General features: G+C 40.5%; 1 protein-coding gene across 3 annotated transcripts in view; it reads right to left on the reverse strand.

Moving 5' to 3' along the window:
• Window positions 1-15,936, reverse strand: part of LOC143358470 (semaphorin-1A) — a 592,115-nt gene that overhangs the window by 30,416 nt on the left and 545,763 nt on the right. For all 3 annotated transcript variants that reach the window (XM_076795645.1, XM_076795646.1, XM_076795643.1), the window contains 3 exons: window positions 15,364-15,468; window positions 13,574-13,662; window positions 13,094-13,235 (listed from right to left, as the gene is read on the reverse strand). In XM_076795645.1, the coding sequence (XP_076651760.1) occupies window positions 13,094-13,235; window positions 13,574-13,662; window positions 15,364-15,468 (336 nt within the window). The remainder of the gene's footprint in view (window positions 1-13,093; window positions 13,236-13,573; window positions 13,663-15,363; window positions 15,469-15,936) is intronic.

Raw genomic sequence — 15,936 nt, forward strand, 5'->3', positions numbered from 1 at the left:
TCTGCTCGTTATCGTTTTAATATAGCGAGATAAGTCGTTTGTTTAAGATTCACTGTACAAAATACTGGGAAAAGTATGATCAGCATAAAAAATGTCAGTCTTCAGCGCGCCCCATAGTTAAAGCTTTCATCGTATGCATATCTATGAAATGTCCACTTGCTATTACAACATTTTTAGTCCTTTGACCGGGAACAGCGAGTTCAGGTGTTTGAGGAAAATTATTTTGTGTTTGTCGACACAAAATGGTGTTTGTCGCTAAGCGTGACTCTGCCTTCGTTTATGCAATGCAGCGCAAGCATCTTGTTCCTGAGCAAGTTGTAGTCAAAGGGTTAATGGCAAAAATGATCTTGCAGAAGATTTTCAATCGCTCGAAAAAGTCTGGAAGGTGATCCAAGATGAAACGGTGTGACAAGCATCGAAAATCTTGATAAAATATTTACAATTCATTTGTTAACATTGACTCTAAGCTGCCATACTATTCTCGTTGGTCGCATTTTCAGGAGGAAATTAATTGAAACGTAACAAAACTGATTTATCGAACAATAATAAACTGGCTAAAGTTCGAACAAAAAATATATTTCTATGCCTTCGGTGATTTAAAAGCGTAATTGATACACTCCTGCGGCCGCCATTAATGCCTAATAAAGAGCCTCACAGAAATTATTAAAAAATAGTACCTTCACCGTCTGACAGAAAGCGCCATTTTCGAAAACTTCAAGAAAAGTGAATAGCCCGTGGCTCGCGGCGAGGAAACTTTACAGCCACGTCGAGCAACTAGAAAATTTTTATTACTATTATTCTCATGGTTACCTGGCGAGGAAACGATTTGTTTGAAAAAAGATATTCTAACTGCGACCGCGTACCAGGATTAAAAATTTCATATACACCTTGGTATGAATATATTAAGAATGTCACAAATATTTCCTACTTGAACCGGAAATGTGATTAATATGCGAGTTTCGTGAATCGACGGTTTTGAAAGTTGAGATGAAAGACGCATAGGTGTATGTTGAAAGACAAATTAGGAATCAGCAGGCACTTTGCTTGCGGTGGAGCTTTTAATCATGTTAGAGTGTAGTGCGTCGTTTGTAGGGTTATCTGCTTTACATGTTTCAGAGGGAAAACAGATTAATTTCTATGATCGTTGCATAAAGGCTAATGCATCATAAAGTGCACTTTTATTAAGCGTGCTTCAGAGATGAATTTTTTATTGCGGACGGAACGCTTTGAAAGCTTGTCCGTGTGTTGTGACCAGTTGCGCGGGCCAATTCGAATGTATCTTTAAATCTAACCAGTCTTTTGTAATTTCGGAACAAAAAAAAAACAAAATGCGCGTGGAACGAACGGCGACTTCTGGAAATTAATTATTTGCTCCCGGCGAAAAGATCCTTTGTAATTGTCGAGGCAAGCAAAATGGTTGCTCGGAGTACGTAAAATTTTGTTCACAGTCCTTGTAGTCTTCGCAACGTTTCCTTCCGTTTATAATATTAAATCATGCTTTATACAATACTTCATTAACACATTTTTCGCGGCCGTTCCGCCAACGCGACGATGTTAAACATTATCGTTTTGCAATTACTAAAGCAGTTTCCTCAGGAAGGTTCTGCGCCCCTTGAAATGAATGGTATAAACATTTTATAAAAATGCCTTTCATTACAAAGAGGACTCCAGCAGTCTTGTGGCAGAAATAAACCGCAGATTAAAAAATATCTGCAACACGAATATAAAAAATAATGATTATTCTCAATAGTATAATAATGTTTTACCTTAAGGTTCCGTTAACGCAACCTTTCTTTTCGAAGTAAAAACATTACCGGCAATTATCCCATCATTTTTGGAAGTCTAAGTAGATTCGCGATAAGGTAGAGTGACCACGTTACCGACAAAAATGGCGAAAAATGGTTTTACGTGGCTCAACTTGTCGGATCAAGACCAAGACGGATCTGAAGTCTGTGTCTGAAGGCTGTGAATGGAAATTATTAATTAGAAAGTCACGTGTGACTATCCCGGGCCCTTAAGAATGCAAACCACTTGCGTCCGAAATTTTCCGAGAGGTTTTCCACCGTTTTCTTTTGCGGAAGCGTGGATCTTTGAACAGAGGAAACGAACGGCACTCGATAAGTATGCGTTCAGCAATGGCCCGTAGTTTCCGCACGAGTAACGATCAATAAATAACGAAGTTTCCAGCTATTGTACATGCACCGGTGTACTAACAATGTCTTTATTTCGCTTTTCCCTTTTGCCGGTCCTCATTCCGCAGTCCAGGTAGAACAGCTTCATTCGTATGTAAAGTACCGAAGTAAATTTCGGAAAATTCTTCCGGCGTGTTGAACTTAACTGGAAACTGCGCCGTTAGTTTTACGCTTCTCGCAACGAACGATATTTCCATAGCCTTTCTAGAGGCGCATTCGCGCGGCGACCAATCCCCTATCGACACATTGATATATACGCAGCCAGCATTCGCGATTGAATGTTTAATCCCGTATCGATCCCGATTTCTTGATCCCGGTTACCGCTGCTGCTCGGTATCCCATGGATTATCTATTATTAGCGTTACCGCCTTATACGAGGACGCTCCCCTAATGATGATTAAAAATCGACGAGCAGTAATTAAGGGGCTGATAAATGGCTTGCAAGCACGATTAGTGGGATTAACCCTCTGGGGACCGAGTATTATGTCGACCTGGGAATATCTTATAAAGTCATTCTGCATAAACCCTATCACGCTGGACCGCATGATTTATCGTTATTTTATCTACCGATTGTTGGTCCGACCAGTTCTGTGTTATTAAGATATTATTGTCATTCAACTTTCACCATTCACGGTTGGCCCCGTTGGTCTCGATATTGTACTTCGCAATATTGTCGAATATTAATAATATTGTGTGGCATTGTTAGACTTATTGTTATTTAATCAAATGTCATAGCTCGACTGTGGATCTTTGTGCATTTGTGGCTTACGAAAATTTTCAAAAGATCCTAGAATATAAAATTCGATAGAATGCCGTATGCATTTTGTGTTTATTTTGAATTTGCAAAATTTTATTTGATTCCACTTCCTTCAAATTTGTCTACCATAATTGAAAATTGTATAAACATTCGCCGTCTAGTTATACTATTATGACAGAAACGAGTTGGGGCAATTTAAAACAGTGAAAGTATTAACAAATTTTTAAGGATGTCGGTATATTGTCTTCGATTCATGAATATTGTCGAAGAAGAAAAGGTCTGTGTGGCTACCGTTTGTTGCAATTGATGTCAATAATTTCAATTTTGCATAAAGATCTCCAGTGTAGTCGTTACTTGCCCATTAACATCAGCTATTAAATATTGCATTGTAATATCAGAGGATCGGCAGCAATGCAACGAAAAATGGCCACAATAACAAATATCAGGATTGAATGGACAATAAATCAGTTGGGGAAAAAGTCAAAGGTAAGATTTGCAAGTGTGAAAAAACAACCAGCAAATTATGATCAGTATTTAATTCCATTGAAAGCAGCAGCTCAACGGTTGACACGATCGTATTTATCTACGCAGTAAGTTGATAATGATACAGGAACAAATGGACATAATCTGCTTGGCTTCTCAACCGTGTCCACGTTTCTCTGATCAAGGTGACGAAGTGGTCAGACATAATAAATGAAATAAGTTCAGGGATATCATTGAAAGTTGCGCGAATTCCAGTACCTACGCCTGACAGCTCGAAATATGGAATACGTGTGGTCTTGCATTCCTTGGCTTCTGGTAATTACTACTCAGTAAATTACCACAAACTACTAGCTAGCACTTAGTTATGCCACGACAATTGCATCGTTTCCCGTTGTTACCGTTTAGGTGACCACTATAACGTAACGTACCATGCGTGAAGCTACATCGATGAAGAAATCAAAGTAAAACCTTGTATGTAAAATGTAAAAATTTTAACTAACAATAACTCGAAGCTCATACGATCTTTAAATCATTTAGCATCATTTAAAGTTCTCCACATCTTATGCGTTGTTAGACAGAGCGCAAATTTCTTCATTGTAGGGAGGGCCATAATTCTTTTTACCATTGAAAAAATATATAATAAACAACAAATGCTGTACAGTCACTCGTGGCCCAATTAATGCTTGTCGTCCGTCTTGTTTACTGAACATTTCCTTCTCCTCGCTGTGATAAGTGCATCGCAACAATATAATCGTTCGAGAAGTACAAATTATTTTCCGCCTAAATTATTTTACCAAGTTCCAGCAGTGCAAGTAGGAAAACTTTGAAAACCGTATCCTAAATATTATAACAAAACTACCTGGCTACTACTACTAAACTAGAACAACTACTACTAAAAATATATAATGAAGAACAAATGTTGTACAGTCGCTTGTGGTCCAATTAATGCTTGTCGTCCGTCTTGTTTACTGAACATTTCCTTCTCCTCGCTGTGATAAGTGAATCGCAACAATATAATCGTTCGAGAAGTACAAATTATTTTCCGCCTAAATTATTTTACCAAGTTCCAGCAGTGCAAGTAGGAAAACTTTGAAAACCGTATCCTAAATATTATAACAAAACTACCTGGCTACGTTTCTACGCCAGATACTCATTATTCCGTCGTCTTTTTACCATTGAAAAATATATAATGAACAACAAATGCTGTACAGTCACTCGTGGCCCAATTAATGCTTGTCGTCCGTCTTGTTTACTTAACATTTCCTTCTCCTCGCTGTGATGAGTGCATCGCAACAATATAATCGTTCGAGAAGTACAAATTATTTTACCAAGTTCCAGCAGTGCAAGTAGGAAAACTTTGAAAACCGTATCCTAAATATTATAACAAAACTACCACCTGGCTACGTTTCTACGCCACGTACTCATTATTCCGTCGATCTACGACATAGCTGCATACGCGATACGACTATCATATTGCACAGAGATGCCTTCGGAAGCCCATAACAAATGAAGCCAAGCGTCTTGCTCGGAACGAGCAAAAACCGCAGGAGCGCACAACATGCTCAGGTAACAGCTCATTAGAACCGCGCGGCAGTATTGCGAAGGAGTTCTCCAGTCAGGTAAAAACGGTTCCCGGTTCCCGGTTCCCAGCTAGCGATCCTTCCGTTCCCGTCGGCTCGCAGTTTATTCTCGCCGGGGCCAGGGAACCCCTTTATCAGCCTACTATCCGTCTAGGTTTCCCCAGCGAGCGGTGACATTTTTTCTTCTCGTTCCGGGACGTCATCTGGAAAGGGCAGCTCCGTAGGGAGCGCAGAGTAGATGAGGGTAGGGTGAGGTAGACGCCGCGCCGGACAGGCTTGGTAAGGGTTGACTGGTTGGTTGGTCGGCGAGGGACGGAAGGGACGGAAGGGTTAGGTTGTCCGTGCAATCGGTGGGATAGTCGGGACCCGCGATTTGGCAGCGATCCACCAGCGGCTCTCCGGAGCTGGACCGTGGCCAACTTTCCTCGTCCGGATAGGGATTTCGGTTCGATGTGCGGCGACAATATTCTACGTTCATACGGGAACCGGTGTGTTCCCCCATCATCCCCTACCAACCCGGCCATTTCCCTTTCACCCCTTACGTACACCGGCGCGTCCCCCATCCAACGTTCGATTCTGCGGGTCGACGGCGCGCAGCCATTGTATCTAGCACTCGAAGCTGCTGGTTCATTTCGTTGCTCCATAGGCAGCTGAAGCGACTTATCGAGTGATGAAGTATATAGGACGCACGTAGCCTGAAAACCGCTGAACGTGCCCCCGTTGAATACCTATCTGCCAGCCGTACGAAAGACGGTGATTCCGAGAGCGATCGAGAAACCGACGCGAAGGGGGAGAACGGTACAGGAAGAAACGCCTCGATGCGGTGCGTCTTCTTCGGGGTTCATTGATTTCGCGGTTCCACCGCGCCACGCCATTCCGGAACGTTCACGACCCCGCCGAGCTAACTTTCTTCTCGCGGACAACCCCGCGCGTCTCCTCCTCCTCCTCGTCCTCCATCTTCTATTCCCTTCGCTGCGGATATCTGCTTCTTCCCGCCGGTTGTTCCGTCGGGCCTTTTTGTCGATCGGTTTTTCTCCGTTCCTCCTCTCAGCGCGGCCAGGCGGCTCGCTTTTTTCCGTCAACCTAACCGAACTTCATTTGTTTCCAGCCGTTCGCAAGAGCGGACACGCCGGATGTTTGCACGAACCAAGGTTTTTCGCCAGTTTACAGGACTCCGTTGAGCGGGAAGCGGGCGACCCTCGTGTAACAGGTTCGAGCAATCGACACTTTTTTTTTTTTCTTTTTCACGTAAATCGAAGGTCCAACGTTTCGGAAACATGCTCACAAAGTTTGAAGCTTAATAATTTGTTCGCGAGGTTTACGGGATTGGAACGACGAGTCTTCGACACTACACTCACCGAAATTCGTTTAAACGCACTTCGAAATATACAAATTTTCATGCCTACGGAGAAGAAAAGGACAAACGATGTCGTCGAAATGGGGTTATTTACATTGCTCGACCTTTACTTTCAACATCTATGCTTCGAAGTTTTCCGCATTTACGTGCCAGTCTATGTCGCAGAGCGAAACGCGCAATGACAACGTCTACGCGTGCGAAATTCGCTTAATCGCAGTGCTTTATTTCGATTAATATTGACAGAAATGATAGTGGTAAGTGCTTCGTATTGTTGAATTGTTGTAGCATTAAACTGTGTTTAGTAACACATTTAGTAATACGTTTGTTTTAATGGAAAGGAGAAAAATGCCAAGAGGAAATTTTCTGACCGAAGGCGAAAAAGCTACAATAGCAATTTTAAACAAAAGAGGTGAATCGAATAGAAAAATAGCAAAGGAAATTAATCGTTCGGAGTGTGTAGTAAGAAATTTCTTGAAATTGAAAGAAAATTATGGAAAGAAATGTTCTACGAAAGGAAGTTCCAAAATAACGAAACGGGAAAAGAATATTATTTTCTATGAAGCTACAAAAAATAGATTAGTTGCAGGTCAAATTGTTGGGAAAATGCAATTATCAGTCACAAAGCGACGTGTTCAACAAATTTTGCATAATAATACAAACATAAGTAATGTAAAATAGTTGCTTTTAGTGCTCCGTAAACCTAGTGTTAATGGACACTTTTTTACAAGTTTTCACGGTGAGTAGCATTTTTTCAAATGGAATCGTATAGGTTCATATTCTTGTAGATGTTGAAATGAAAGATTCGAACGTCTATGACGACTTTTATACAGGGTGTCCCGTTTAAGTTGAGATTGTAGAAAATCTCGAAGACGTGTGATTTAAAAAAGACAAACTGACACATGTCCTTCAGTGTTTCGAGTGGGAAGTCAGATGGCACTGCTAGTTTATTAATGCGTGGGCGTTTTCAAGGTTATTTCAAGGTCATTTTGTATTTTTTCATAAAAAGATGCACAACCTTTGTTTGGGTATATACCGACAGCTTATAGTGTATAGTATTAATGCACTAATGAAAATTAAAATGTACACAAGTATAATACACTAGAGTATGTTTTTACGAAATATTTTTTCCCGCTATGTTTATTCTTTTATTATGTACCGCTTGTGAGACTGCTTTATGATTGTTGTTACGACGACGAATGTATCGACACAAGAGAATAAACTTAGCTTTAAAAATACCGACCAAAATTTGCTCGATTAATTAAGGATTAATTGACGAAAAAATAAATTCATTTCGTAAAACTACACAGAGATTGAGAGACATTGGGAAATTCGATTTAAGAGCATAGGGTCGTGATAGAGGTAATTGACACGATGCGTTCGAGAGTTCGTGCAGGGGTCAATATGGTGTACGGACCCCATCCTCGACGGGCTCGAAAATACCGATAGACGTATAAGTGTCGTAAGCGCTGCTAAATAAAATTGTCAAACTAATAAACCTTACTGTCAAATGCATATATGCACGGCAATGTATTTTAACTGTTATTTGTTAGCCGGCACAGAACGGTGATCCAATTCTCTCTCGTACAACTCGAATAAAGGGGGAAAAAAAACACAACAATAGAAATAATAAACGAGTTCGTTATGACAAGTGGCGAAAAAATAAATTTCAGAAAAAATTGTTCTCTCTTCGTATAGAATCTCAATTAATCGGTACAAATGTACCAATCAACGTTTTAATGGTACTCCATATCGCGGCTGAGTCATCGTAACAAATTCATCTGCCGCGGGGCTGCGCCTGCGCTCCATGAACTTTTCTCCTTCACTGTTGAATTAACTCTCGACCCCTTTCGAGGATTTTTGGAAATCCGTTGATCAAAAAAATTGTTTATGGCACGGGAGCCAGAATCGCAATAAAGCTCGACAAAATTCGTGTCTCTGTGAATTATATTAGATTGTTGGATATGAAATGTCCGATTTTCAACAGTAACGTTAAACGAGCACAACTTGTTTCCAAACGAAACTTATCGATCAGGATAGGCACCGTTATAATCAGCATATTCTGCCAACGAATTGAGAGAGAGAGAGAATTGTTACAGCATAGATAAGTGTCGAAGTGATAAGAAATACTACTCAATCCGTGATAAGAAGATTGCAGCATTGCATCGATATCAATGGCGATCACCTTGAACACCTTCTATAAGTGTAAGCGTGTTTCGCCTTTTTTGTCATACATGACCATTGTTGACCTTCAACGACGCTATCAGAAAATAAGTACCAAAACATTTTATCTTCAAACAACAAAGGTGACCTTCGTATCTCCGAAGCGACACTGTTGTCCCAGTCACCTTTTGTTTCTATAGAAGTTATGTAAATTTCTCGTATTCCTTTTAAACCCCATTTTGAATTAGATACGTATTGCGCGTGTCTGTAGAACAAGATGGCGGACTGACAGCTGACAAGAGTAGAGACGAAAGAGAGAAAAGCGACGCGCATTACAAAATCTAATTGATTAGGATTGTCTGAATAAAGTGTCACACTCTTGCATAAATCTTTGCGGAACAATAGCTTTTAATGTCGTTTCTTGTGTTTGCAGGTAAGGGTGTAACCAATGTAAATAATCTAAATAATTATTGTGAATAGCGAATAAAACTTTAATCTTGTGTTTACAGTGAAACTCAGTTTGGTTGTTATTTCCTCAAGATAAATTAAAGAACGAAAGGATGAACTTATTATATATGTATCGTGCTTCGTCTCGGTGCAGCAGAAATGAATCTCATTCGAGGTTCAAAATGCTTAATAAAACGAAAAAAGATACACGTATCCTTTTCAGTCTATCTCAATCGAGTATTCGCTTACGAAAAGACCCGGTTTTGAGCGATTACGCGAGACAAAGATTTTCTAATCAATTCCATCTGTTTCATAGAAACTGTAGCTTCGGGCGTCCTCAGGAAATGAAGTTCGCAAAGGTCGAAGGACAGGACAAGCGTCGCTTGTCCGTTTCGCCTGGTCTTTGTTGCCGCGTTATAATTCAACGGTACACCTATCGATCTACATAGCACTGCTAGCCGCAGGCACCATGTTCGACAAGGATCAGCTTACTACTTTATCGGTTTCCGGTTGCTTTGTCCGCGGCCACAGTTATTTCCCACTTCGTACGAGGAATTAGTTCATTCCACCGAATCGATAGATTTATCGAATAACAAATCGAGTGACCATTGTGGACTGCTGATGGAAAAGCAAAAAAAAAAAAAAAGAAAAATAAATTCGGCGCAATCACACTTGGATGCGAAGGTTCGCAAACAGGCAGACATTCAAATTCAAAGAGAATGGCTGCAGGAGAAATTAAACTGTGCCACCAATTGCTGTTGAGAAAAATGTACTTTGATTTCTATTCTTTCTGTCCAGATTCTGTTTAAACCTCGGACCGCGGACTGTTCTAATTACGTAATTAATGATGTTCGGGACCATTGGTTTGTTTATGAATTTTATAAATACATACTTCATGTGTTTATTTAAAAATGATCTTTCCCAGATGGGAATCACTGCAGCAGTCTATTGAAGCACGACACAAATGTTGTTTGCCGTGTTCATATTTGTTCCTGTATGAAATTCGTGCATCGTAATCACACGCAAATCTGTCAATATTTATTTTCAATTTTCCATTAAAGCAAAATGTTCCAATGAATCCGTTCGATTGTCGTTCTAAAGAACTAATTACGTGCGTTCATTGTTCCCTCGAAATATTGATGGATCGGACCATCCATTAAAAACCCATCAAAATAATAATGAAATCATAAAAATCTGTATTGTGAAATACAAAATGTTCTTCCCGTGTGTACAGTGTTACTGTTTACTACATGTCGCTTCTAACAAAGACGAGTGGGTCCAATTTAAAACAGTAAAGAAATTAAAAGAATTTCGAAATACCGTCGCATTACTTTCAACGTATTAACCCTTTGCACTCGAAGCCATTTTAACTCCGAAACGAAACATTCTCTCCGACCTAGAATATTTCCCTTCCACATTTATGTTTTCATGCTATACACGCGAAAGTGGTGCAATTTACTCGTGCGGTACTGAAATGTTTAGTAATTTATTAAATAGAAACAAATTTAATAATGTAACAAATATTTCGAATAATGATACAGGAATGTTTAGTGGCGCCTGTAAAGTCGCCATTCGAGTGCTAAGGGTTAAACATATGAAGAAAGAAAATCAATTTCCATTTCACTCGAGTTTGTTTGCAGTTCAGGTAGAAAATTTGTGTTTTCTGATCAATTGCGTGTTCACTGTCTCGTGGTATTGTCGCGGAGTGTATCTGTCAGATCAGTTGCAAGCTAAGGTAAATGTAGGCAGCGCTCGGATGACTTCACTCGATTGCCCGACCGTCGCTTGGCATCGATATATCTCTACAATAGAAAAGATATTATCGACGCAGCTATAGCGGTATACGCAGCCAATTCTTTAATGGCGACGATAACTCACGGCGTGGCGGTTGAATTCTTATTTGCGCGGCGCAGCAGAAATATAAAATGAAGGGATCGGCGAAAATACAGTGCCGGTAATTGCGAATCATCAGTTGGTGAATGGTAATGTAATAAGTGACGTCGATAAGGAAAGCTAGTTTTGGCCCGGATGAAAACCACGGGGAAGGAAATCGTTCGGTCAGCAACGTAAAATTGCTGAGCGGAGGCAAAAGACGGAAAAAGGGCAGAGGGGTATAATGGATATTGGATGAAACGTCCCGCTCCCAACCCTCCCCTCCCCACCCCCAAGGAAAAAAGGAATTAAATCCATTTGCTCGTCACCTTATCGTTAAGTCATAATTGCGAAGCCGACATTCGATCGTTTGCACGCTTTGCCGAGGAAGCATTAAAACGTTCGGTCCCGATAAAACAGCCGGGAGAAGAATTACGTGCGGGAAACGTTGATACATAGCCGGATAAAGGGCAGAGGGAGATCAAGTTCAATGGATTTCGGAGTAAGCCCCGTAAGGAATATCGAAGGCATCTTATCTCGGACGATATTCGTAACCGACATTCTGATTCCTGCCAATTTACGTTCCACTTTCGAATCCGCCAGTCGCAATTAGTAGGGGTACCCATAAGTAATCAATTATTTGCAAAGAATTTGTTTTGCCTTTAGTTCCGTACCGATCGTTGAAACACCTATATTTTTACAGTTTTCGGTAAAGCAGCCCGTGTTCAAAATATTCTAAAAAGTATAACTTTCTTTTACAACCCTGTAATAAAATGGCGGCGTCCGTGCCTTCCGAGGATCATATTGCATACTTTTTCATTTTCATGAATCAATGCAACGCGGTAACAACAAAGAAAATTTGCGATGTTTATGGAGATGCATTGAAGGTCAACAAATGTCAACGTTCAGAAGGTTTGCTGCTGGTGATTATGATCTCTCTGACAGGCCTCGAAGTGGACGAACAGTTGAATTTGATAATGACAGAAAGCTGATCCAAAATTACAAGAATATACAAGAATTATCGAGAAACTCTCCTTCCGTTAGTTTTAAAATATTTTCCGCGTGCAATATAATTTTAGTTCAAGTTTTCCAACATTATCTCGAAGCATTGGGCATTGCAAAATATCGTTCACATTCACTTTTAATGAAGCGAAATTCCAAATTGTTATTACGGTGGAACTATATATAAATTCCATTTTGCGTTATGAATATTTAGAATGTCATGTAAGTGGTCGGATAATCTGGTCTCCGCACTATACCCCAATTAACTTATACACAGGTATTTGACCGCATTCGACCACAAGTAGAGCTTTTAGAGATTGCGCGGCTGCATCTTTCAAAATGCACAAAGTCAATTTTGCTCCATTTATCCAAATGAACCAGGCTTTGATCAAAATTGTACTTTAATATTCTGTATGACATGGGAGCCTTTGATATTGACGGGAATTCGAAAATGGCAGCATGCAGCCTATCACGGATCATGTACCGTTATAACATTATTGCTTCTTCATTATCGTTTCTTAATCGGTTAACTAGCAATAAATCATAGGAACTCTACAAGTTCAGTTCGTTATTAAACATGACTTCCTTCACCCTTTACGGAGTGGTATTTAAAAAAGGTACTTTCAAAAGGTACTTTCGTTTTGTTGAGGACCATTTCGACGAAACGGAAATAGTTAATTCGCATAAACACCCACAATGTAATTGTGGGGTAATGACTGAGAAGATAAGACGCAAAGTTCAGGCTTTTCATCCCCGTATTACCCTCAAACCAAGGGGAGGAGATTTGAAAGTTTACAGAATAGTGTGTTAGGCAAACAACATCATTTAGCAGTCAACAAAAAAAAAAAAAAGAAAACGAATAGTGGCATGGGGTCGACTAGCCATGGTTATCCTTTTGTCATATGGGAACCGTGTTTTGAGAATGTCGTGTACGAAGAGGGTCGGCTATAGTTCCGCGAGACTCGCAGGGACTAAAGAATCCATGATTAGTGGCTTTCGGGAAAGAGCCGTGTCCAAAAGGAATTACAGAATCCATCTTTTCGTAGGAGACACAGTGTAAGGTCAGTTGATCCCGTCCATGTATTTGATTAGTGCCGGAGCGAATGAGCGTAATGCGCAAGCTAATACGCCGGACAAGCCGACCCTGTGAGGGCCAAAGTGCACTCGACGAGGGTCTCGACAAACGTCATAGCTCCCGAACTTACGAGCACGCGTGCACGTGTGTACAAGCAAGCATACTCACGTATTTCATTGAAATAGAAAGGGTATTCGCCGGGCACCGAACAGTTGAGCCTCGCTTTCAGGAAGCTCGTCCATCTGTCGCCGAACGCATGAGGTCCGCCCTTGTCGTGCTGGCACACTCTACCGACCCGCGAGTACACCGCCTAAAACACAAATGGGGAACCTCGAACAATTGGCTCCTTCGATTCTTTCCTCTCGCCTCGCCTCGCCTCATCCTGTCGTCTTGTTCGCGATCCCCGCGGCCATTGTATTCTCCGCTGCCTTCGCGTTTCATCGTCCCGATAAAGAATAGAGAGAGAGAGAGAGAGAAAAAAAGGGAAACACAGCCCACAGGGAACGTCTTGACGACATGAAAATTTATTCGGGAATAATTTCTTTGACAAAGGCGAAGAATTCGCCTGCCCTCCCCCCCTCCCACCCTCCACAGCCGGAGTATTGAATATTCACAATTTCAGACTGCTATTTTGAGTGCAAACTTTACCTTGCCACAATTCATGAACTCGACCGCCGTCTCCCGGTAGAAGAAGAAAACGTAGTCCTCGTAGGCGAACGAGCTGACGAAATTCGGCCCTGTAATCACAGAATTCAATCATATTATGGTGAGCAACGGCGAAGGGCTTGAATAAATGTGAAACGATTACGTGAAATTGTATGAAAATAATTGGACATGGAATTTTTGTAACTTTAACGCGTTAGCTAGGAAACATATCTCTTGAAGTCTATGATCCATGGCTAAGGATTTTTCAATAGATCTTTCAACAACCGCCGCATTGTCGTATTGACATTCTGAATATGTGATTTATTTAACCCTTGGCACTCGAATGGTGACCGTAAGGCACCGCTAAATATTGCTGTATCAAAATATTTTTAAAATTATTAAATTTGTTTGTATTCAATACATTAGTAAACATTTCAGTATCGTAGGAGTAAATTGCACCTATTTTCGTATGTATAACGTGATCAAAATGTATATAGAAGGGAAATATTCTAGGTCGGAAGAAATGTTTCGTTTTGGGGTTAAAATAGCTTCGAGTGCAAAGGGTTAATATTCACGCAGACAGTTCAAAGTTTAATAATGGAATGGAACAATGCAGACACATTGAAAAAGTTTAAAGGTGTTCTTGCTTAATTTTCTAATTTTCAATAAATTTGTAAAATTGCCGTATGGAGCGACTTTTCAGTATTCTAGTTTTGAAACGTTCGAAGTCGTTTTTGAACGAATACATTCGCGACACTATAACATATTTCACGGTCTCGATCGATTCTCCATAACGCAGCAATACAAGTGCGTCGCGTGGATATTACGATCGATCAAAGAAAAAAAAAAAAGTGCTCTGCAGATAAGCTCGAAATGGATTACGTAATTTGTGTAAAACCTGCATAACGAATTCGCGATACAATTTATCGGCTATAAATAAGAAGGACCAGAGTGATGAAAAAAAAAAAAAAAAAAAAAAATAAAACCGGGCACGCCCGAGAGATACGTAAACTGCGGGGAGTAATTTATGTAAAGCTTCTTACATCGCTTAAACATCATCTATTATATAGGAGTCCCGGGTTATAACAAACACAATACCGTGCGATAACTTTTCACGTGCAACGATGTCGTAAAATTTTATATGGATATGGTACGATGAGGAGATACGGGCATTCGAAAATAGGATGGCGAAATGGCCGAACCGTTCTATTACGCGGCATTTGTTCAACCGTTCCCATTAAAGTGTCGATTAAAATATGATATATTTCAATTACGCGTTCCCGAATTTCACTGGCTTCGCAGAAACGATTCTTTGCCCGTTATTTTGTAACAGTAACCGGACAGTGATTGCCGAAAATATTTCATCTATAGATTTCGGATATCCATTCGTATAAATAATTTTTAAATAATTTTTTAGCTTCATTCGGTATTCAGCTTTAAACCTCGAGAATAAAAACCGCAATTATTTTTTCACCAGCCCAATTGTGAAACGTCAACGAGCAGACGATTTATATTTACACGCTTCGAAAACGTTGAAATTGAGAAAGGATCTCCTGTGACAAGTTAATGTAATAGACCCGTGGTACACTAATAGCTTAGCAAAGTGAATGTGGACATCCGTATCAAATATGGAAAAAAGGGAAGAAGGCAATAATCGGCAACATCCTAGAAGATAATTGGCTCCCCTCAGAATTGGTTAGCGAACGCCAGTCACGAAGGAATATATCCGGCGACATATTAGGAACATTCTGACCGTACGAATGTTCTAATGTAATAAGCGTGACTTCCATTACCGTTCAGCTGGTTCAGATCCGAGCGCTCCGTGCGAATCCTGTCCCTGTGAATCAGCGGCTCGCCGCCGGAGAAATCAGCCACTGTTGCGGCGTATAGCTGTCCCTCTGAAACATGCATAAACGTTCTTGTCAGTTCTTGTCTTATCTCGAACCGTTCCATCATTATTCCTCGCTCGGAGAAAATATTGTGCCATTTTCACCCATCGATCTCATTTATTTCGCAATCCTATAACCGAGGTGAGTAATTACTGCATTGGCCGTCTACAAATACGTGGACCGATAACTTCGGCCACCTTGAATATTTCCGTAATTTGTAATGGAATAATTTAAAGAATAATTTACACGGAACTCGCATGATATAGTACTGTGATGCAAACATTTTTTATATGTGAAGGCGTTTCCAACATTCGAAGGTCACCTTGGCTCTCTTTACATGGAATAACCTACCCTAACCCAGTCAATCGGTGATTCGCGATAAGGTAGAGTGACTACATTACCGACAAAAAATGGTTTCACGTGCCTCAAGCTTTCGTCCTTATATAAGAATATTTAGTCGCTGGTGAAGGGCTCGTT

Source organism: Halictus rubicundus, chromosome 10 (genome assembly GCF_050948215.1).
Source record: "Halictus rubicundus isolate RS-2024b chromosome 10, iyHalRubi1_principal, whole genome shotgun sequence".
Lineage (NCBI taxonomy): Eukaryota > Metazoa > Arthropoda > Insecta > Hymenoptera > Halictidae > Halictus > Halictus rubicundus.